This window comes from Podarcis melisellensis, assembly GCF_964234715.1.
Source record: "Podarcis melisellensis genome assembly, chromosome: 4".
Taxonomy (NCBI): Eukaryota; Metazoa; Chordata; class Lepidosauria; order Squamata; family Lacertidae; genus Podarcis; species Podarcis melisellensis.
This window is the reverse complement of record NC_138531.1, coordinates 88,082,143-88,107,056: the sequence shown is the minus strand read 5'-3', so window position 1 is coordinate 88,107,056 and position 24,914 is coordinate 88,082,143. Positions and strand designations below refer to the sequence as shown.

General features: G+C 45.4%; 1 protein-coding gene across 2 annotated transcripts; it reads right to left on the bottom strand.

Annotated features, from left to right (window-relative positions):
* Positions 1 to 957: 957 nt before the first annotated feature.
* Positions 958 to 24,546, bottom strand: LOC309369327 (transmembrane 4 L6 family member 1-like). 2 transcript variants are annotated; one of them, XM_081910185.1, is made up of 6 exons: positions 24,378 to 24,546; positions 13,819 to 14,001; positions 6,547 to 6,612; positions 4,614 to 4,759; positions 3,156 to 3,336; positions 958 to 1,524 (listed from the first exon to the last, which is right to left on the bottom strand). In XM_081910185.1, the coding sequence occupies exons 1-6, from the start codon at positions 24,378 to 24,380 to the stop codon at positions 1,504 to 1,506; spliced, it is 600 nt and encodes a 199-aa protein (XP_081766311.1). In that variant the 5' UTR covers positions 24,381 to 24,546; the 3' UTR covers positions 958 to 1,503. The 2 variants fall into 2 exon arrangements, with proteins under 2 accessions (XP_081766311.1, XP_081766312.1); XM_081910186.1 differs by lacking the exon at positions 24,378 to 24,546 and adding an exon at positions 20,866 to 20,924.
* Positions 24,547 to 24,914: the final 368 nt, after the last annotated feature.

Here is a 24,914-nt window from a genome sequence, read left to right as displayed (position 1 = left end):
GCAGCTAAGAACATAAGAACCTCTACTGTCAAGTGAAGCATCCTGATCTCACAGTTGCCAACCAGAAGCCTATGGGAACCCTGCAAGCAGGACATGGGTGCAACAGCACTTAACTCCATTTGGGATTTCCAGCAATTCAGAGGCATACTGATTCTGACTGTGATGTAAAACACATCGTCTGTGTGTGTGTGTGTGTGTGTGTGTGTGTGTGTGTGTGAGAGAGAGAGAGAGAGAGAGAGAGAGAGAGAAGGAGGAGGAGGATGAACAGGGCAAGATTTTTGTTTGCATGGTTAGTACACAAAAACTAGCTCATTTATAATAATAGCTGTAAAATCTGCATGTGGGACAGAAGATTAAATATTGCTGGGGCCCTTTGGCTTCTCTTTGTATTGCACCCAGCAGTGTAAGGGGCCTTTTATGCATGTTGCTATTCCACATGGCACAGGAGCATGTCTGAATCGAACAGCATAATTTATTTGCTAAAAGCCAATGAGTGGAACCAGGATTTATGTTGGGGGAGGGGGTGCAGGAGACCCACCTGTCCTTTGCTTGCTCTCAAAAGGGAGATGGAATAAATGAAACACAAGAACATAAGGATTGGCTAGGGTTACCAGACGTTCACAGGGACAGTCCCTGGATTTGCAAACCTGTCCCCGGACAAATTCCATCCCTGGAATGTCCCCAGATTTGCAAATCTGTCCCCGGGAAACGTGGCGGCGGCAGCCTCAGCAGCCCGGAGCCAGCCTGGTAGCGCAGTTGGCTCTGGCTGGCTCTGAGCTGCTGACTGCTGCTGCCGCTGCCGAAGGGGAACCGGGGACGTCCGGTGGTACAGATCTCCTTCCCCCTTCCCCCCTTTGTTTTGACAGATCAGGGGAGGCTCCAGAGCCACGGGTGGGCAGCCATTGCCCAGTTTTTTTAAAAAACTCTACGCATTTATGTTTCACAGGGTGCGAAAGAAGGGCTTTGCACCTTTATACAATATGCCTGTGTGCTTGGGCCCAGGGTCTTTTGCCTCACCTTCCCCACTACTGACTCCCTGTTGCTACTCAGCTTTAAAAAAAAGTGTCCCCAGATTCATTGAAAAAAATCTGGTAACCATAGGATAGGCTGCAGGATCAGGCCAAAGGTCCATCTACTATAATCTCAAGAAAGTCCTAAATAAATTACACACAACCTTTCCCCCTACCTATATAGTGTTTAACTTTATATATATATAAAGAACATTTTGGGATTCTTTCTGTGGTTATAAGAATCCACTGTGTTTCTGGTTCCTATAAATCTGGGGTGGGGAAACTGTGACTCTCCAGATATTCCCAGGTTACATGCAACTCGCATGATTCCTGACCATTGGTCATGCTGGCTGGAGCTGGTGGGAGTTGGGAGTCCAGCAATATCGGAGGGCCCCAGGCTCCCCACCACGGCTATAAATATACAACACACACTATCCTGACTTTACACATGTTGGCTGTTGGTTATTTGTCTTTCGTCTTCTTCGTAGGCCGGTCACATTCCTGCAATATCCGTCTGCAAGCAAGCGAAAGGATGAGTTTTTTTAAACAAAATAAGTCAAGATCGCAATCAGATAGCATAGTTTCATTTTAGTTTTTCATAATTTAATTTAAATAATAACAACAATAAAAGTCTTCACTTGGCCCCAGATGTTCAATAGGGAGGAGATATGTCTGACCTTAACTGGAAAGGGGTTCCATGAACTTGGGCCTGCAATACAGAACACACGGTTCTGGGGGAGACAGGTTGTGCCCCCAAGCTATGGGGAACCACCATATTAGGGTTGCCATACGTCCGGAAATTCCTGGGCATAGCTAGGATTCGGCCGTCGGAAGCAGGGTCCGGGCAGAAAGCGCTGAAATGTCCTGGAAAATCTTGAAGTATGGCAACACATGTTGGAAGTTTTGGGCGAATTTCCTTTAAAAAAACTATTTCAAAATTCACTTTTTGAAATAATGGCAACCCCACGCTATATAACAGCAGGCCAGATCAGGCCAATGGTCTATCTAAATTTAGCATCCCATTCTTATAGTGGTCAGGTGCCAGTGGGAAGCATACAAGCAGGATTCAAGCACAACTCCTAGCAGATAAACATCTATATATTACACCCCAGGTAGCCAAATTTGTGCTGGCAGCAAGTTTTCCTTTTATTCCCTGTCGTCCATTGTAAAGGCCTTTGGCTATATACAATAAAAGTGACTGGATTCGAGCCCAATAGCACAATCTTCTCCTGTGGTTTTCAGCAACTGGTATTCGGAAGCATTGCTGCCTCCCGCCATGTCAATTTTATCATTGTACAGTAGGCCATTTTACACACACACACACACACACACACACACACACACACACCTGTCTTTCAGCCAGTCAGCCAAGAGGGATTATCACTGTTCAAAGACACATTCCAGTCAGGAGGGCCTAGAGCATGGATGAGGAGGGGCAGGCCTGGAGAGAGGTTGGGGAGAGTCCTAGGGGCCTAAGAGAGAGGTCTGAGGGCCACAGTTGAACTAGAGGCCTGAGATTCCCCCAAATAGGAACACAGTCATACCTCATGTTACGCTTGCTTCAGGTTGCATGTTTTCAAATTGCGTCCCGCGGTGACCCGGAAGTACCGGAAAGGGTTACTTCCAGGTTTCGCCACTCGCGCATGCGCAGACATGCAAAATGACATAATGCACATGCGCAGAAGAGGCGAATCACGACCCGTGCGTGCGCAGACACAGGTTGCGTTCTTTTCATGCTGCGAACGGGGCTACTGAACGGATCCTGTTCGCAACCAGAGGTACCACTGTACAACCTACCATGACACATTGAATACAAATGGGCAACTGCAGCGGTAGCCATACGAAAGTGGGCCAAAGGTTCCCAATATCTGATCTGAGTGCAAAGCAAACATTTCACAACTAAAACCCAAATACAAAATGGCCGACCAGTTTCATTCCTTCATAAACCAAGGATAAACCAGTTCATTCTCTCAAATGCAACTCATGGTTTTCTAGACCTCATTCGCACAACTGTTTTTATAAGGAATATATTCTATGCCCCGTAATGCTTGCATTGCCTTTTCTTCTATCTTCCCCCATTCTGCTACACTTTATTGGAGGCGAGAGATCTGAAGTGCGCATCCCAATTTTCTCCCATGCACTCACCTTTCTTTCCCTCAAGCCACGTATGAACCCGATGAGACTGTTGACCACTTGGATGAGGCAGAGGATGGCTTCAGCCAGCCCGATTGCCAGCAGGAGGGAAAACAACACAATGTTCCAAAGGATAATATTTTCGGGTTTTTTGCAGATGCTCCAGGTTGTCTGGTTAAACAAATAATTGTCCCTACAAAGAGAGAAGTCAAAACTGAGTTTTGCTAGAAACTTTCAGCTGAGAAATACATCCTTCATCAGATTTGAAGGCCGCATTCAGGAATCATAGCAAACAATGGTTTATCATAACAGGAATAAGTCTAGCCTTCATCAGGTCCATACACACCTTCCTCTTCCCCGGTGCAGCTGGGAGGAGGAGTCCAGAAACTTTTCCTTCCCTTTTTAATTAACCACACCTTGCAACATCCTCTGAACCCAACAAACCATAGTTGATCTTAACTATGACTTGTCTGAAATGAACCAAATTCCTAGTGTAGCTTTAATTTCCCAACATTCTTAGTTCATTTTAAGGCATCGGTCATGGGGAACTCGGTATAAAGTGTTACAGTATTTTAATCTATATAGAAAACAATTGTTTATTGATGTGACTATGATCACTTTGTGAGGCAATTGGCCTAAAAGGTGGTATAGGTAAAGGGACCCCTGACCGTTAGGTCCAATCACGGACGACTCTAGGGTTGAGACGCTCATCTCGCTTTATTGGCCGAGGGAGCCGGAGTACAGCTTCCGGGTCATGTGGCCAGCATGCCTAAGCTGCTTCTGGCGAACCAGAGCAGCGCACGGAAACGCCGTTTACCTTCCCGCCATAGCTGTACCTATTTATCTACTTGCACTTTGACATGCTTTTGAACTGCTAGGTTGGCAGGAGCAGGGATCGAGCAACGGGAGCTCACCCCGTCGTGGGGATTCAAACTGCCGACCTTCTGATCGGCAAGCCCTAGGCTCTGTGGTTTAAGCCATAGTGCCACCCGCATCCCAAAGGCTTAGGCTCTCATATTCCATGGCTTAGGCTCTCATATTCCCCTTCACTCCTGAAGCACACTAGTTTTATCTCTTCCTGGTTTCCAAGAAACCTCCACAGTTTCTTGTTGCATCCGAAGACAGCAAACTATAGTGACCGTAAGATTGCCTCCAAGTTGAAAACGCACTTCCAAACCATGGTTTCCAGCTCTTACTTTGAGGCCCATTATAATCATCTGCAGCTTACATGGTTGACATCATATCGGGGGGAAGGGAGGACAGGTTGTGCTTGCTGGCTCTCCATCAAGTGTGTCGTCATCGTCCTCCACCGGCCCCCTTGCTACAGCAAATGGGAAAGTGGACAGAAGAATGGGAGAGGGGGAAACTGGGCAACCAGCAGCTATGTCCTTGCTGCTGTGGTATATACCATTTCTTTGCACAAACTATGCAGTGGTAATGTTGATGGTAGAGGGGTTCCATTATACTCACGCTAAGCTGTCATTCCTGAAAGGGTAGATGTATACTTCGTCACCGATATCACAGAGAGGACCACTAATTAACCCCAAGGATGAGATGATCACACAGTACAGTCCACCGACAGCTCCGAGCACAGCAAAGACGAGAGAGAGGACCATCTGGAAGGCAATAGACATGTTAGCATCATAGCCGTTTGGAACTCCAAAAGGTATATGCAATTTCGACCTGACTAACAGTGGGGTTGATCCCCCGCCTGTTCACCTGAACCTAGATAGGCCCATGGAACCAGCAACTACAGGTACTTCCAGGTGGGATTCCATCACACATTTGCAAATTCAGTTTCACACAATTATACTTGACCGGGAGACCTTGCTCAACGAAGCAGCTTCCCCAAAAGTTGGGTGGGCAATAAGGAAAGTGACAGTCATTTAACCTGTCTGCAAGCGAATAATGAAAGCAAACGCTTGTTAAGTAACCAGCGTCGTCCCATCTCACTGCAAACAAATCAGGACAGATGCTTCATAAACAGGTTTTCTGGAGGAACCCTCCTGGCAACTTCGAGGCACACAGCAAAGAAGCCATGATGGATCAAAGATAGATTAAATATGCAACTCTGAATCATCTCTGAGTGAACTGTTTGCAGTTTTGTGCTAGGCAGCAGCCTCCTACGTGAGACCTTGGCATTCTGAAAGATGAGATTAGAAGGAAGCATCGTGCTATCACCAGAACGAGACGTCTCCAACACGAAGAACAGCGAGGAAGCAAAACAAAAGCGAAACCATAACACGTTTAGAAAAACAGGCCTTGGAGAGAGTCAAATGATCAACAGTGCCTGCACAAAGAACCACTGGTGAAGGAAGGCCCTTGCGTATACTATCCCTCCTCCCAGACTGTGGTAAATCAGACTATGATCCTGCCAACATAAGTAATGAAATTTATGCAAAATATAGAAAAGTCCAAACCCTGGCCCAGTTCCAGATCAATCTGAAAAAGCGTACATTTTTTTCCTGATCACACCAATAGTCTTTTCTTTGACTTTATTTTAACCCATAGGCAAATGTACTCATTCTGTGTGCCCAACTTACAGTTTTGTTTTTTATCTTTTAAATTTTGTCTGCTGTTATAATAAGTGTTATCTTGTTGACATGTCTGCTTCAACAGTTCCAGCTGAGGGAACTTTGCATACTGCCCTGGAATGGTAATAATCAACTTTATTCCAAGCTTTTAGGGAACCAGAAAAGGGAACTTCTGTTTTACAACTAAATTGGCTGGCTGGAGGAAGTTAGGAGGAGACTACACTAACTGTGCCACTTACTGCAATTGATCGATTCGTCAATACAGTATAGCCGTTAGTTTGTGCCATTATAAATATTATAAATATTGCTTTGCTTTAAGTTCCTCTGTTTTCTTTAAATTTCATAGGTAATTTCTTTAAATTGCACTATTCTCTCTAGATTCTGTATTATTCATTCAGAGTTTGAAGAAGTAGAGAAGAATATTAAGGGGGTAAAGGGACCCCTGACCATTAGGTCCAGTCATGACCGACTCGGGTTGCGCGCTCATCTTGCTCTATAGGCCGGACAAGAGCAGCGCACAGAAACGCTGTTTACCTTCCCACCAGAGTGGTACCTATTTATCTACTTGCACTTTGATGTGCTTTCGAACTGCTAGGTGGGCAGGAGCAGGGACCGAGCAACAGGAGCACACCCCGTTGCAGGGATTTGAACCTCCGACCTTCGGCAAGTCCTAGACTCTGTGGTTTAACCCAGAGTGCCACCCACATCCTTATATTAAGGGGAAGGGAATTCAAAACAACCCAGCGAGGACTGGCTGTTCTCATTGACCATGGAATGCTGACTAAGAGATGATGTGGAGAAACTGGGGCGAAGGGGAAACAGAAAGGAGCATTTCTCTCCCCCCCCCCCATTTACAAGGCTTTGCTTACCCCACATCTGTTAGCGCAGCATTTGGCTTCACCCACACCCAATATCATAAATGCTGGCAAGAAAACCTGGAGGAAAAGGAAAGCACACATTAAATGGTGGTGGAAGAAAGCAGTCGTCGTTATTACACAAGCAAACAAAGGCTTTTGCCAAGACAAAATTGTTCTTAGTGTTGAGGGCAGCTGACATGCATGAGGAATGAGACATCAAGCTGAAGGCAAGCAGTAGAATTCTAAACGGAAGTGCCAGATGGGTCTGATAGTTATTCTTCTTGTCTGCAAATAAACAGACATTTTTGTAGTGATAAGGATGGGACAGAAGGCTGATTGCCGAAGAATTGATGCTTTTGAATTATGGTGCTGGAGGAGACTGAGACTGAGAGTCCCATGGACTGCAAGAAGATCAAACCTATCCATTCTGAAGGAAATCAGCCCTGAGTGCTCACTGGAAGGACAGATCCTGAAGCTGAGGCTCCAATACTTTGGCCACCTCGTGGGAAGAGAAGACTCCCTGGAAAAGACCCTGATGTTGGGAAAGATGGAGGGCACAAGGAGAAGGGGACGACAGAGGACGAGATGGTTGGACAGTGTTCTTGAAGCTACCAGCATGAGTTTGACCAAACTGTGGGAGGCAGTGGAAGACAGGAGTGCCTGGCGTGCTCTGGTCCATGGGGTCACGAAGAGTTGGACATGACTAAATGACTAAACAACAACAACAAAGGATGGGACAAGAACAGCCCTGAAGGATTTTAGAGTGTTTTCGCTTGAATGTGGGAAAGTCATCTGTGGAAGGTGTCTATTGGGTAGTGCCTATAATGTCATAACTACACTTCCCTGCCCCAATTTCCAGAGCGGATTTGTAACCATTTATCATAGGACCCTTCCACATATGCAGCAGTTTATTGTAGCTGTGGTGCTGTTTATGTATGCAGGTTCACATAAAAATGGTGCCACCCCTTAATTCGGATTTACTACTGTATTTACGTGAATTCTAATGAGCCATCGAATCTAACGCACACCTCAGATTTTCAAAAACCTTGAAACCAAAAAGTATTCGCTGGCGGATGTAAATGCGCCATCAAATCTCGTGCACATCCTGATTTTTGCGATGTCATTTGGCCAAAAAAGGTGTGCATTACTTTCAAGTAAAAATGGTATTTTGTTGGTTGGTTCTTTCTCCTTACCAGAACTTCTGCAGCTGTAAATCTGGATTAAATAGGGAAATGATATCATTTCGCTGAGAGTGACGTCCTGTAGACATGGCAAAGAACTTGTAGGCATAAACAGCACAGAGTCTAATAAACTGTCATTTGGGGGGTGAGGAGGGTTAACTGGAAACTGAATACATCAATGAGTAGAGTTATGTGCACCCCTGTTGATTTGTTAATACAGACACACACACACACACACCACCTTTTCTTCCAAGGAGCTCAAGGTGGTGCTGATGTTTCTCCATCTCCCCATTTCATCCACACAACAACCTTGTGAGGTAGGTTAGGCTAAGAGTTAGTGACTGTCCCAAGGTCTCCCAATGAGCTTTTATAAGGCTGAGTGAGGATTTAAACCCTGGTCTCCGAGGTCATAGTCCAACACTCTAACCATAACACCACATCAAGTCTAGGCCAGACACTCCATTTCCGAACACCTGAGACTTTAAGGATATTGCTGAAGTTTCTTATCTCGGTTGCAGAAGGGAACTGGTGGCGGGAAATGGAAGTTCAGCAACCCATTGGTGCTCCCCCTCTCTCATTTCTTGCGACACCCAAAGCCAACTAATTCCTGGAGGCCCTTCTGCACAATCTGCACATTTGCTTTTTATTTTATCTAGCCTCATTCCAAGGACAGTTGTGTGCCATAGAGGACGTGGTGTATTTGTTCTCTCATTCTCTCTCTCTATCTTTTGCAGCTAAAGTGGAACTTTGCCAGAAGGCTGGCATAATGGAGAGATGTTCCTGGTGGTTCAGTTAGCACAGCCCAGAACGGTGGCCTCTGGTTTAACTTCCTAATTGACCCAGGAATTCTAAGCACTTCTTAATATTGATTATGTGAGTCACTTTTCTTCACGCAACCCTCCCCCCCACAAAAAACCCTTCCATCTGCTTAAGGGACATTTTTATAGCCTCCAACAACAACTATCTGTATGCCTTCCCATCAGATTTCAATGAGATAAAGAACTACAGAACTTTTATCTGAAGGCAGCCCTGTACAGTACTGGGAGGTTTTTAATGTTTGATGTTATCTTATGTTTTTATGTGTGTTGAAAGCCGCCCAGAGTGGCTGGGGTAACCCAGCCAGATGGGCAGTGTATATATAATAAAATTATTATTATTTATTATTATTATTGTTGTTATTATTATTATTATTATTATTATTATTATTATTATTCCCTCCAACTAACAGTTGTTGCCATTTTAAGAGTTTAAATCCACTAACCAGTTGCTTTTGAGCCATTCATTGACGGATTTGTTTAAATCAAGATGTGCTTTGCCCCAAATGATAAGTTAACCTCACATCAAATTTTCAAAAAGGCTATCGTACAATGCGAGATGGGGAAGCAATCTTCAATATTTTGGCTTTCATTACAGTAAGACACCAGCACCGAAAGAGCTATAAACATAACACACTGAGGGGAAAGTAGCCCTGAAAAATAAACAATGGTGCCTTAACAGACAGATACTCTTCTGGATTTGAATCAAGCTTTTCTGGATATAGCGAGTTCAGTGACCATTTCCCATTCATTCTCGTGATGAATGGAGAGTAAAGCCCTTGTGTCTGGAATCAAGGGGAAGGTAAACGTTTTAAAAGGCTCCCCGGGGAAACAGCAGTAAAACACCAGCCGTTATTTAACAACAAACCGATGGCATCCAAAATGCAAACTGTACAACGGTGTTTGCAGGAATGAACAACCCGCCAACGGTCAGCGCATATGTCATTTCACGGGGAAACATGCACTTTAATTGCAGCAGTCTGCATTAAGGGTCAATATCTACTCTCAAAGTGCTGTTGTCGGAAGATCGATGGGTGCGCCTCCCCCTTTGCTGTTCTTCATGCGCATGTCTGACGCCAACCAATCTGACCTTAGGCTATTTCTATTTAAATGTTTCCCAAGAAGTGATGTTCTGACTGAGAACACAAACCACACTGCCTCTCTGCTCATGCCTTTCCTTGATGATGACGTTTGGGTGCTTCTTTTAAAAACCAACACAACATAAATAAGCTGTTTTCCCTGAAGGGGGCTGGTTGTGGCCTCCCATATGTCTCTTATCTCATACCCTGCAACATTCCCCACATGAAAATAGGGGCATTTCTCACTCCCCAACCCAACTGCCCCTCCTCAACCCCACATTTTTGTCACACCACCCACACCCAGAACATTTCCTGTTAGAAATAGGGTGACTGCCACACAGGCCCTCCGCTGTCCTGAGAGAACCTCTTATTCCCAGTTTTATTTTAATTTTCGGTAGATTTACGAAAAGAAAAACACAAACCAATAAATAAATTTTAGAAAGGGGCAAGATTAGATGCAAATGCACAAAGCTGCTTCTTCTTTTTTAAATGAAGATTCCTTATTTCTCCGCACCGCTCCCTCTTCCCGTCCAGGGCACAGCTGTCAACGTTTCCCTTTTTTTAAGGGAAATTCCCTTATTCCGAATAGGATTCCTCGCAAGAAAAGGGAAAAGTTGACAGCTGTGGTCCAGGGTGGCCCTGCCCTCTGCCTGCAACCTTAGAGCAGGGGTCAGCAAACATTTTCAGCAGGGGGCTGGTCCACTGTCCCTCAGACCTTGTGGGGGGCTGGACTATTTTTGGGGGGAGGGGGAATGAACGAATTCCTATGCCCCACAAATAACCCAGAGATGCATTTTAAATAAAAGCACACATTCTACTCATGTAAAAACACGCTGTCCGTGGGCTAGATATAGAAGGCAATTGGGCCGGATCCAGCCCCCGAGCCTTAGTTTGCCTACCCATGCCTTAGATCCAGTTCATCACACGGGGCTGGGTCTCGGCAGACTGTCCTCCTCCTCCCTGCTTCTCTCATAGCCTCAGCCTCGGTTTCACAGGCTTCTGCCTGCGCCCGGCTTCTAACTCAGCTCACAAACCCACAACTCTGGCCTGTGTCCCTCTAACAGCCCAACCTTCCCTTTTTTGCGGGAAATTCCCTTATTCCAGCGCCGTTTCCTGCTGCTTCCTGCTGCTATCCTGGATCGTTAGATATCCCGTAGACCGTCCCCGGGACAGGTGAGGCTGCTGATCCCTTATTTTCAAATCTGAAAGTTGACAGCTATGGATGTGAGGGGCAGGTGGGGGCTCATCAATCTGGGAAGGTCCTCCATCTAGGAGAATGGAAATTCTGATCCTAAACCTCTGCTGCCTTGCAGGATATGTGATAGGAATTTTATGGTTTTAGATATATGGCAACGTTCATAACCACATGTACATAGATCAGCACAGGAAAGCCAACCTGGAACCATTTTGATTCCTAAACTGAGCAAATGTTTCTCTGCATGGTCAAAATGGAAAAGTCTCCCCATTGTCTCTTTCCTCACAAATCCTGTCTTAAGGACACATTTAAGATACAAGGTGTGAGCCTGTGACCTGGCCCAGGAAATAAGTATTTTACCACTACAAAAGAATGGCCAGGCTCCCCAGGAAATCCAATCAAGTAACCTGCCAGACAGGAAATAAACAAGGACAAGAGAAAAACAACATTTAAATTTCTGTGATGTAGGTGGGATGTATCTGAGGGGTGGTCTTAGGTTACACCCCTTCTGTGATGTATGCATAATGTTTCTGGGGGTGGTCTTGATCTACAGGGTGGCAATTTCAATAGTCTTTATAAGGCCTTGCAGGCCATTGTTCTGGGTCCTCCTCCTTTCCTATGTGTGAGGGGAGCACCCTGTTGCAACAGATCAATAAAGATCAAGCTTACAAGCTGCTTTGCTTCTCAATATTCTCTGGTTGGCCTCTGTTATTTTCTCCTACCAATAGGGAACCTATGTAAGGACTCTATATGGGCTCTTGGATACCCCATAAGGGAAAAGGGCATATTTTTATTTACAACAGATATCTTCGGGAGATGAAAAGCCTAAGGAGTAAGCTTTTCGTCCCTAAGACTAAGACAGTTGGATTGTGTCTTGTATGCCTCCTTCTGGCAACTCCTGCAGCCAAGCTGGTGCCAAACGTATTGCTCTGCTTTCCTTTGGACCACATCAGTGAGGCCGAGAGGTGGTCTTGACATCAGTCCAGACCTCCACACACATTGCCCAGGCTTGAGCCCTGTGAGCTCACTTCAGTGCTGCTAACGCAGCAGTTTGACTTCACCCCCGGAGGCGCACTCCATTGTCTCTCAAGAATGACAGATGCCAACAACTTACCTAAGTATTTCTTCTAGAAATGAAAGGTGTGTGTGTGTGTGTGTGTGTGTGTTCTTTTATTAATCATCATCATGGCTAGTAGCCATTCTTATCCCCCATTAATTTGTATAACCCACTTTTGAAACCATTCAAGTTGGTGGTCATCGTTAAGGTAAAGGTAAAGGGACCCCTGACCATTAGGTCCAGTCGTGGCCGACTCTGGGGTTGCGGCGCTCATCTTGCTTTATTGGCCGAGGGAGCCAGCGTACAGCTTCTGGGTCATGTGGCCAGCATGACTAAGCCGCTTCTGGCAAACCAGAGCAGCGCACGGAAACGCTGTTTACATTCCTGCCAGAGCGGTACCTATTTATCTACTTGCACTTTGACATGTTTTCGAACTGCTAGGTGGGCAGGAGCTGGGACCGAGCAACAGGTGCTCACCCCGTCGTGGGGATTCGAACCGCCGACCTTCTGATTGGCAAGCCCTAGGCTCTGTGGTTTAACCCACAGCGCCACCTGCGTCCAGTCATCATTACATCTTGCATAAAGTATAAAATCAATATTGATTTCTGGGACAATAACATCCACGCAGCCGTGGTCGCATACATAAATTGTCTTTTCTGCTCCCTTGGGATTTCAGCACCTAGAATTCCTAAAAGGAAGGCTTTGGGTTTGTTTGTTTGTTTGTTTTAAGAAAAGGTTATTTTAAACATTTTTTTCAACTCATTATATATCATTTCCCAAAATTCTTTTACCACGTTACATTTCCATCACATATGATAAAAGGTGCCTTCTGTTTCCTTACATTTCCAGTATACATTCGACTCCGTTTTATGTTATCGGCCCAGAGATGGAAAGAAGATAAAGTCCCTACCAGAGAAGAATGGCGGATCAAGTTGGGTGCCGAAAAGGCTAAAATGACCAAAGGAATCAGAAATCAGGAAGACCAAAATTTTAATATGGAATAGGGAAAATTTGAAACTTATCGTAAAGACCATTGTAAACAGTTAAAACCATTAATAGGATTGGAATATCACTTGTAGTTTAATGGTGAATTTTGGACACAATGGAGAGGTAAAAGATTTGGATTATCATAAAAGATGCAGGAGGAAATGATTAACAATAGGACTGACAAAGGGGAGGAGATACTTTGGAATCTTATTTTTATGGGAGCCAGTGTGGTGTAGTGGTTAAGAGCGGTAGTCTCCTAATCTGGGGAACCGGGTTCGCGTCTCCGCTCCTCCATATGCAGCTGCTGGGTGACCTTGGGCCAGTCACACTTCTGTGAAGTCTCTCAGCCCCACTCACCTCACAGAGTGTTTGTTGTGGGGGAGGAAGGGAAAGGAGGGAAAGGAGACTGTTAGCCGCTTTGAGACTGCTGAAGGGGAGCGAAAGGCGGGATATCAAATCCAAACTCTTCTTCTTCTTCTTATGTTGTATGTTGGATATGTGACTGTAAAAATTTAATCTGAATAAATAAATGTTATCTATCATATCTATCATCTCTCTCTCTCTCTCTCTCTCTCTCCTCTCTCTCTTTATATACCATATTTTTCGCTCTATAAGACTCACCAGACCACAAGACGCACCTAGCTTTTGGAGGAGGAAAACAAGAAAAAAAATATTCTGAATCTCAGAAGCCAGAACAGCAAGAGGGATCACTGTGCAGTGAAAGCAGCAATCCCTCTTGCTGTTCTGGCTTCTGGGATAGCTGCACAGCCTGCATTCGCTCCATAAGACGCACACACATTTCCCCTTACTTTTTAGGAGGGAAAAAGTGAGTCTTATAAAGCAAAAAATACGGTATATAAATCAATATTGTTTTCTAGTTCAGATCTGCCCTGCGTTAGGTTCCCTTTAGGTTCGTTTCACACAAAGCTGAAAACATGAATAAGAGAAACAGTGCCAGCTTTTTCCTTACCAATATTCCAGCTCCAAGAATACCGTGGAAGAACCAGACCAGGTCCGTGATCCTGCGTGGTTCCAACACTTCTCCATTAGGGAAGTAGAGGAGGAGATTGGAGACGATAGCGCAGACAGCCAGAGGCAGGAGGGCAGTCCCAATGCATTTGGAGCATTTTCCCGTGCACATCCTGTATCTCTTCTTAGGAAGGACATGGGGAACGAAAAGAAAAGGCTGAGTAGATGTACTGCATAAAAGTGGATCCCTATAAAATGAAGAATGGGGCTTCCGCTGCCTTTGATCCAGAAGCTGCAGTTAGTGCAGAATGCTGCACCGCGGTTGCTGACAGGAGTGAGGCGCTGTCAACATAGAACACCTCTGCTCAGAGATCTGCCAATTTGCTGCCAGGTCATTTTCAAGGTCTTAGTACAGGCATCCCCAACCTTCGGCCCTCTATATGTTTTGGACTACAATTCCCATCATCCCTGACCACTGGTTCTGTTAGCTAGGGATTATGGGAGTTGTAGGCCAAAACATCTGGAGGGCTGCAGGTTGCGGATGCCTGTGTTAGTATATAACAGCTTGGGAACAGTTTACTTGCTAGACTGTCTTTAACTATATATGCCAGCTCAGCTGCTTTGCTCTGCAGAACTGGAAGTTGCAAATCCATCTTTTAGTGTGGCGGCACACAAACTTTGGAACTCCCTGCCTATTGACCTCAGGCAGGCAGCTTTGCTAAAAAATCTTCTAAGCCCACCCAGCACTGGCGGAGGAAGAGGAGTGTGGGGGGAGTGCAGCGCCCCCGGCAGTGCGATCCCCAGGGTGCCATCACAGCTGCCCCCCCACGCTGGGGGCCCCACCCCTGCAGGCAGTGTGCCCTGCCCCCGGGACGCGCGCCAGCCCTGCCTCCACCTGCTCTCAGCCCCCAGTGCCGGAGCATGAAGCTCCGCTGCTGCTACTCAGACATGCAGAATGTTGGCGTGCGTTTTAATCTGGCATTTAGCTTACTGGTGGTTTTATGTTTTCAATGTTTTGAATGTTTTAACTTCTTCTTTTACTGACAATCTTACTGCTTTATCCTTTTTTGTAAACTGCTTTTTACAATCAAGCAGTATATAAGTCATGTGGAAATCAGGAAATAAAACAGGGTGCCTTTTGATTGTGGGAGAGGACCATTTGTGGCATTTAAGTGAGACGCTTTCTGATAAACAGCTGTCTTATTTTGAATCAGACCATTGATCCAACTAGCTCAATAATATACAGGCCAGTTATGGGTGCTTATGGTAAAGGTAAAAAAAAAAGTAAAGGAGCCCTGGATGGTGACTATGGGGTTCTGGTGCTCATTTTGCTTTCAGGCTGAGGGAGCCGGCGTTTGTCCACAGACAGCTTTCCAGGTCATGTGGCCAGCATGACTGAACTGCTTCTGGGACTTCCGGGTTGGCGCGATCTGGAAATGGCGGATTCCCTCCGAGCTGCGGAGGGAATCGGCTCCACGGAGGATGGGTCTTGCCGCGCCGACCCTTGAAAAAGGGTACGGAGGGCGGTGTGGCGCTGAGAGTCGATCGACACCTCGGTGGAGCGGAGCCGCGAGCCACGACCGGAGAGCGCTGACTTTCTCCCTGGAAATTTGGACGGAAAGATTTAACCCGTGAGTAAACGGAATTTGGCTATAAGAAATTTTTCCCTTGAATTCGAGACGACCGGAGGGTGTGCTAAAAGGGAGTCCGCACCCCCCCTAATTACAGACAATTTTCAAGCAAAGTTTTGAGAACTAAGGCGGAAAAGATACACTTATACGGTATAAAAGAAACTTCTACGATTTAACAAAAGAAGTGCTGATTTAACAAAAGAAGTGCTGTGCTGGAGAGGGAGGAGAAATTCTTTGTGAAATCCCCCCCCCCCCCGGACCAGGGAGAGTCCCATGTTTGAGTCTGGTGAAGAAGAATAAGTTGCTAAAAGAGCTGTCAAATGGACAGATTGAAAACTTGTTAACTGATATCTCTCTGAACTAAAAGTTAAATTGAAACAAAGTGGTTGGAGACTTGATAGAAAGAAACAAAAAAGGCTTTGGACTGTTGGAAAAGTTTACAAAGTAACCAGAATCCCTCTAGGGGGATTCCAAAGCTACTACAATGGCTGCAGAAGGAAAACTACAGGCAGAGATAAACAGGATGTTCTATCTTGTGGGAATATTGCAGGAGCAGAGCTTGAGTATGAACAAACAATTAATGACCTTGACTTCAGGAACAAGCAACTCTGCTGAATGCATGAAGGATCTGACAGAAAAGGAATCTGCAGCCGAAACAGAAACAACATCTCAAGAATCGGAAGAAAGAGAGCGAGGGGAGGAGAAAGAACAATTGGAAAACACTAACAAAAAGCCTACAATGGTGGAATGTAAGGGAAAAGACTTTTGGATTATTTGGATTACAACTCTGCAAGAGATGTTAAGGATGAAGGAGGGGGCCCCTGAAGTATCTGGAATTCAGGAACTTAAAGGACACAAGAAATATGATTGGGGCTTTCCTTTAGATCATGAAAGGCTGGTTGTCTTTTGGCAGCAGTTGTTACCAAACATTCTGGTGGGAAGAAAAATTGGAGTGATGGAGAATGGAATGCTTCGAGATTTGATGACTGATATAGGAGATTTCCAACAAAACCGACGGAGAGGAACTGAAAGGGACTTAAAGGCCTCGGACGTAAGGAATCCGGGCTAAAAACTACGGATGACTTTTATTTGAAAAGGGACCAGAACCTGGGAAGGGGGGAGGGGGAAACAGAAGGGTAAGAACGATGATGAATTTCGGGTTGGGTGAAAAGGGTCTATTTTTTAAAAAAACGGGGAATCTGTGGAAGGGAACCTAGGCCGACCTTAGGAAAGAAATCTAAATGTTTATAAGATTTGGGAAAAGAGAAATGGGATTAATCATGAAGAGATATATTAAAAATATCAATTATAGGTTAAGAAGACGAAATTAAAATTTGTTGAGTAAATCATGAGAATAGGGATGTATGAAGAGGGGGTGGGGGGGAGTCTGGGGAATAAGGTTAAGAAAATAAGATGTTGAGACTATATCTGTTTTGTTTTTGTTGTATTCTTGTGTGTCTGTCTTTTAAAAATGTGAAAACCCAATAAAAATTATTATTAAAAAAAAAAAAAGAACTGCTTCTGGCACAACAGAACACCATGAGGGAAGCCAGAGTGCACGGAAACGCCGTTTACCTTCCCACCACAGTGGTACCTATTTATCTACTTGCACTAGCGTGCTTTCAAACTGCTAGGTTGGCAGGAGCTGGGACAGAGCAACGGGAGCTCACCCATCGCGACAGGGATTCGAACTGCCAACCTTCTGATCGGCAAGCCCAAGAGGCTCAGTGGTTTAGACCACAGTGCCACCCACATCCCTTGGTGCTTATGGACCTCTAGATGTCGCTGTCCAACTCCCAGATGCTCCATAATCCCCACAATTCCTTTGACTCCTGTGGGAGGAAGGGTGAGATGGAAATTGAATAGATCATCATCCCTGTCCATTCGTCATGCTGGCTGGTACTGGTGGGAGCTGATGGAAGGTGGAGTGTCAACATCTTCTGGGAGGGATGCCAGTTCTCCATTCCTGGTCTCTGCTGAGTGGAAGCTGACCATTATCATTGCCAGCCCCATCTGGAGAGACTGGGGATTGAACATGGGACATTCTGGATGCAAAGCAAGGGCTCTACCACTGAGAGCTCCAGCCACTCCCGTATTATGCCTATTGTCTGATTATTCACTCCACAGGGAAACTGCTGTTTAAAAGTCAAGACAGCAAAGGGACAGCAGACACAACAGTGAGCTGTGATTTGGCTGGAAGGTTGATGGCATCAGGCTTCTCTTTGGGAGTAGCCCAGACACTGTTTTCGATGGCCGAATCCCAGCTATGTCCTGGAAATTCCGGATGTATGGCAACACTAGCATATCTGCTGCCATGTAAGAGTGTCTGCTGTTCACCTCTGTTTATGTTATGTACTGAAGTTCTCACCCTGGGCCAGCAGGGGGATACTGTAAATAAGGGATTGAAAGTGACGTTCAGTGATTGGATAGTTACAGAAAGTTGTTACAGTTACGTTGTACTGGAGCTCTATATAAGCAGGCTGGCTGAACCCTTCAGTTCAGTTCTGTTCTGGCCTGTGAATAAACAAGAGCTGTCTGAAGAATCACTGTGTCATCTGATATGTTCACCCACAACTTAACAGCTTAGACTCCACTTGTATATTTGGGAAGAAATCTATCTTTGCAAATGTGTTTTTACAAATATTGCAAAGATACACTAAGTCTCCAGTATGTTCGTTCATTTATTTATTTATTTATTTATATTAAAGATTTTGTTGATTTGCAAAAGTGTGCAATGTCTCTCTCTCTCTCTCATGTTCCCCCCCCTGTAACATTTTTACAAATCAATTTCATTTGTTGAGACATTAGGGAAAAAAGGGGGAAAGAGGTGGAGGGGGGGAAAGATGGGTGGCGGTGGTGATGTTTCTATTTTACTTACTATATGTAGGGTTTGGTGTCAGCGTTACATGCGCAGGTTCTTTGCTGTTCGCTTGTGTTCCTTTGGTGGTGAGAGAGGTGGGGGTTGGCCTAGGGTTTGGTATTCATTTGTGGTTGGCTGTGATGGTCTTTGTTTTCATGTGTGAGTGGGGTGGGTGGGTGTTTTGGATCAGTATAGCCATATTGATTTCTATGCTGTTGGTGGATTTTTGTCGTCGTCTTGCTGGGCTGTGTATGTGATAAAGGGGAGCCTTACAGGGGTGATGGTGTCGTCTTCTATTTGTCCCTGTGTCAGTTTCAGTTTATTGGTTAATTTGTCTAGTAGGGCTGTTTCCCATACTATTTGGTACCATTGGTCCATGCTTACTCCTGACAGGTCTCTCCAGTATGTTCTGAGCCAAAAGAAGCCAAGCCCAGCTGGTACCGTCATGGAACTTCTCCCCGTTAGGGGAGGATGGGAAACATAGCAATATGTACATAATCTTATATTTCAGAAAGAAGTTGGGGGGGGGGCAGTAGCAGCAAGAAAATCCTATAGCACCATCTCTTGGCAGAGGTATTCCTCACATCATTGCAATATGTTCTAACATGCAAGAGACTTAAAAGCAAGCAAGCAAGCAAGCAAACAAACAAACAAACAGGAAAGGCTGCAGGAAATAGGCATTATGGAGTTTACATGTATACCACTAAAAACAGCAGCCTGTGTTTTCGCCTCCCCTTCCTCATCATTTCTAAATTGGGATAGAAGAGAAATCAGATACTGTTTGCATTTAAACCTAGCTAATTGGCTCTAGAAATGGAGACACTGAGAGATTTTACTTTCTTGGGCTCCATGATCACTGCAGATGGTGACAGCAGTCACGAAATTAAAAGACGCCTGCTTCCTGGGGGAAAAGCAATGACTAACCTAGACAGCATCTTAAAAAGCAGAGACATCACCTTGCCGGCAAAGGTCTGTATACTTAAAGCTATGGTTTTCCCAGTAGGGATGTGTGGAAGTGAGAGCTGGACCATAAAGAAGGCTGATTGCCGAAGAATGGATGCTTTTGAATTCTGGTGCTGGAGGAGACTCTTGAGAGTCCCATGGACTGCAAGAAGATCAAACCTAGCCATTGTGAAGGAAATCAGCCCTGAGTGCTCACTGGAAGGACAGATCCTGAAGCTGAGGCTCCAAGACTTTGGCCACCTCATGAGAAGAGCAGACTCCCTGGAAAAGACCCTGATGTTGGGAAAGATGGAGGGCACAAAGAGAAGGGGATGACAGAGGACGAGATGGTTGGACAGTGTTCTCGAAGCTACCAGCATGAGTTTGACCAAACTGTGGGAGGCAGTGGAAGACAGGAGTGCCTGGCGTTCTCTGGTCCATGGGGTCACGAAGAGTCGGACACGACTAATCGACTAAACAACAACAACAATTGGCTTTTTCTGAAACAACATGTGAATCGAAATTCCGCTCTCCTTTGAAATTTGCACTTCTCCAAATTCTGCAATGCAGTTCTCCAGCCAAGTATATATGCCTAAAAAATCACATGTTATTGAAAACGGCATGCAAAAATGTATTATAGTAGGAAAAATCACCTTGCAAAAATGTGTATGTTAGGCAAACATACACATGGAAAGTGGGTATATTAGGAGAAATTTGCACCCAAAAGCTGATCAATTTCCTTGAATTTTTTTTTTTAATGCAAACTGATTTGCAAATGTGGAGAACTGAATTTAAGATTGAAGAAATGAGAGACTGAGAAACCAAACTTGACATAGAATCCAACAACCATAGAATCATCAAATTGTAGATTACAATATTACTATGCTCAACCTGCTTCTCCTAGCTTCTCTGAGCAGTGTGAAATTTTGGGGATGCAGTATTCGCCCTGGCTTAATAACCTTCGGGAGGAAGATATGGAAGGTTAAGGTGTTATATGTAATATCTGAGTTCATTTACAGGTGGAGGCACAGCTTATTCAGGTTTCCTGAGCTGGCTGGGGCTGATGGGAGTAGTAATTCATCAGGGGACAGACTCACAATGCTGTTGTTAGCTCAATCTCAGCTCTCTGTCTCTTGGTTCCAGCCTTTTTTCTGTGTTCCACTCCAAACAAATTAAATAAGACATTTCCACATCCTTAGCTGCTTTTGCTCTGATTAGAAGACATAAGGAAGGTGTCTAACAATCAGCTCCATTTATTTATTTTTTAAATTGCCTGTGTCACATAGATAGATGATGGAGCTTGACCTCTGGAGCAATAAGAAACAAACCAATGTTTTCTTCAAATTGCAAGAAAAAAAGGATTCGGACTTCAACCAAAAATGCAAAGATACTGTCCAAACAATAACACGTTTGCGCATCTTCTTAATAAAAACCAGACTGATAACAGATGGACAAGTTGGGAACTCCACCAATCCTAGCTAGCCTCATTAGGAATCTGGCAAGCCCAAATCCTGACCCACCTGTAAGCCAAAATTGACATTAGGCAGATCTTCTCCTTAAGGAGATCTTTTGGATTCCTCCTGAAATATGACGGCGAGGCAGCATCAATCCTTACCTTATTTATCGTACAGGCAGGCAAATGTATCCCAAACTGTAAAATCTCCTGCTGGGAAAGGGGTGAGGAATCTAATCTTTCTGATGGTTTCAGATTTTATACTTCCCCCTCGTTCTCCATAGCAGCCTTAGGAAGGCAAATAAACCCTCTAGAGGGTTTTAACTTCCATTAAACAAATACGTGAAACCCACACCAAAGAACGAGGAAATACCCCAAACAACTTCCATTTGGCAGGCACCGAGGCCATGTGTCACTCTGCATTATGGATTTTTTTTCCAGGGACTGTTCCATTGGTCAATGGGCACCTTGAAGTCACATTGACTTTCTGCAGCTCTTTGAAAACCTCCACCCGTCACCATCATTATGTTTGAAATGCTTTTCAACATCACAGTTTAGGGAAACAAAACAAGAGGAAGTCATCTATCAAATAACAGGGTGAGGGAGGGACCCACAATAAACATTGTGGGAGGCTCTGTCAGTATTTTGCAGGAGGCAGGAATCTAATGCATACCGTAACTTTAAAGGTAAAGGGACCCCTGACCATGAGGTCCGGTCGTGGCTGACTCTAGGGTTGCGGCGCTCATCTCGCTTTATTGGCTGAGGGAGCTGGCGTACAGCTTCCAGGTCATGTGGCCAGCATGACTAAGCCGCTTCTGGCAAACCAGAGCAGTGCACGGAAACGCTATTTACCTTCCCCCTGGAGCGGTACCTATTTATCTACTTGCACTTGGACGTGCTTTCGAACTGCTAGGTTAGCAGGAGCAGGGACCGAGCAACGGGAGCTCACCCTGTCGTGGGGATTCGAACCGCCGACCTTCTGATTGGCAAGTCCTACGCTCTGTGGTTTAACTCACAGCACCACCCGCGTCCCACCATAACTCTAGGTTTGTGCATTTAAAGTCAATAAAGACTCTGTTGCCCTAATCCAACAAATGTACTCCCCCCCATTGGACTTTTTGTGGTTTGGGAAGTGATGGGTTAAAGGCATTGAAAAATATGGGACGGACATACGATTAATGCGAAGACACATAGACAACCAGGGAGCAAATCAGCATAAATGCTCGATAAAGACCAGATGCAATCTAACTAACTACGTGTAAGCGTTGTGCAAGAAAATCAGAATGAATACTTAATGGATGTTTGGATGAATCTTGCACAGCAAAGTCCTTGAGTGCTTGGAAGCTATGGCCGTTGGAGAAGGAACCAAAACGGTGCTGGCCACACTCCCAACGTCTGCATGTTCAGTGTTAGTATAAAAAGGACCTGTAATGCGCACACTGTTATAGCTACATGGGGCTCTACCGCATGATAAGCAATCCTGAGCTTCTGATCATGTGGAGGAGACGTTCCTTTCATGCTTCCACTGAATTTGTGGCTGTTGGGAGGTGTGGCCATTAGGCGTGGTCCCATTTCTTTGTCCACACCTCCCCTCTGGGCCCATCTGAGGGACCTGTTGTTGTGTGTAGCCTCTTCTTCCAGTTGGGGGCAACATGCTGGCGGTGGGTGGGGCCAGAGGTGAAAGTGGGTGGAGCAATGGCTATAAGCCTTGCAGTAGGGTAGTTTCTACACATGTCCAATGAATGAACACAGCAGATAGCTAACTCTTTACAGTGGTACCTCAGGTTACAGACGCTTCAGGTTACAGACTCCACTAACCCAGAAATAGTACCTCAGGTTAAGAACTTTGTTTCAGGATGAGAACAGAAATCGTGCAGTGGCAGCACGGCGGCAGTGGGAGGCCCCATTAGCTAAAGTGGTGCCTCAGGTTAAGAACAGTTTCAGGTTAAGAACAGACCTCCACAACAAATTAAGTTCTTAACCCGAGGTACCACTGTATTGTCAAAAACAACACTGTCACTTCTATAGCCCATCCGGTTCGCCACCCTCCAGCTCTGAAGCTTCCCCTGCCTCCGACTCGTGCCTCCTGGCCAGTATGGTTCCCTACAAATCGCTGCCCCCCTCTCCCGCGTCAGACTCCACCCAGCTAAGCAAGAGTCTTTATCTCACAGTTCAAGGGCACATTCTTGGCAGAAGGCAGATACACTCCGTTGCAGAGGGTGAAGCAATGCCCGGAGAGGTTGTGTGGCCTGGGGAGAGTCCCAAGCATGAGATGGAGAGGTCTGGAGGGCTGCGTTTGGCCCCCAAGTCTGAGCTTTCTCACTGTGCTGGGCCCGGGGGTTAACCTGAGCAACATGGTCCAGGTCTGGTCCCAAATCCAAGGATCCCACGAGGAGTCAGTCCAACAGGGCCAAGGCAGGAATCCAGGCTAGGTCAAGCACAGGGTAACAGGCAGATTCCAACAAGCAGCAATCTTGCTCCCACAACCTGGGGTGGGGTCCGACAGCCTTTTATCTTTGTCGGGGTAATGGCTGGTCCTGATCCCCCGGTGACTCACCTCCCTGTCTTGCCTGAAGGCGAGCACTCCTCCTGCGAGTACTCAGGTCTCTCCTTCTCTCAGACATGAGTCTCTGCAGCTTGGGAGATTTCAGTGGGTTACTAGACCCAGAGGCCGCCTCAGATTCTCCTGACCCAACTGGTAGTGGAGCAGCTGGATGTGATTGCCCAGCAGAAGGCAACATGGTAATCCCCACATCTGGAGCCAGGGCAGGCTCAGGCCCCTGACTCGGCTCAGCTGGTGCTTGTTGCAGGGGAACCTGTGCAGACTGGGGCTCTTCAGAATCAGGCCCCAGACTAGGTTCACCTGCCGCCTGAGGCCAAGGATCCGGTGCGGACAGAGACTCCTCCGGTTCCAAGTCCGAGCCCAAGTCCCAGGCCATCACACCCACCCTTGCCCTTTTTAAACCTGACACCTCCTGCCTCGAGTCCTCCACACACCTTAAGAGGGGGGAAAGGAGGTGACTTGGGTGTGTTAATAAGTAATCACAGCTCAAACTTTGGTTCAGAAAAGGTTATCACCTCAACTGCTGCGTCCTGCTATTCCGGAACCAACACATCTAATAAAAGCCAGCTTTCCGTTTCAGAGCAGTGCCAATTTGTTCCTCTGCCATCAGCACCAAAGTCTGGGAGCCTAGATATGCATTGATTGTCAGATTTGTGTAATCACAGCAGAAAACGCATGCGGGGCACCATCTAGTGAGATGGTTCTTTGTGCAAACCGCATTGAAAAGATCAGGATTGCTGCTGGAACTCGATGCTCATGCATTGAACCCATTCTTTTCAGTGCTGTTTTTAATGTTTGATGTTTTACAGCATTCTGTTTTTAATCTGCTTGGAGCCACCCAGAGTGGCTGGGGAAACCCAGCCGGATGGGCAGGATATAAATATATTATTATTATTATTATTATTATTATTATTATTATTATTATTATTACACAGAAGGAACGTTCCGATGGGTTGTGCCTTAGGAATCTGATACGATGTGCAACTTCACTGCAGGTTCTTTGAAGTTAGTCTACCATTACACATTCATTTTTATCTATGGTGCCTAAAGGCTGCCTAAAAGATCAGCTTCAGCAGACATTCACTTACCTTAATATGCCAATCAAACTTACCATGAACTTCGTTACGAGGCTGAACTTCGAAACAATACACCCTTGAGAAGACCCTGTGCAAATGCTAGCCCGTTGTCAAATCTCTTCAAACTTTCTGGAGTTAAAACGTTGTTGCCGTAGTCGAGCAAGCAAGCAAATGGTTCCTTCTATCACACTATTTGGGAACACACACAAAAAAAATACCCTAAAATTTGGCTGCGAGATATCCGGTACTCTGTGTTTATGTTTGTGTGTGTCACCGTGCATGATTGATTTTTAAGGCAATGAAAGCATTGCTCTGTTCCACTGATCAATGGCTCCTGGTTATATTGATCAACACTGCCTTACTTCTGTGCATTTGTCTTTCGTTAAAAAAAAAAGTCGGAGCTCTCTTGTTGTTGCACAGCTCAAATCATGGGAAAGGGAATGTAAACAGGCACAACTGTGCTGCATTTTATTGTTATGATTATTTCCATTGATTTATTAATCAGCTTCTAAAACGCTGTCTCAAGGCAGTTGACACATTTGGGAATTAAAAACAATGTAGACCAGACCCCG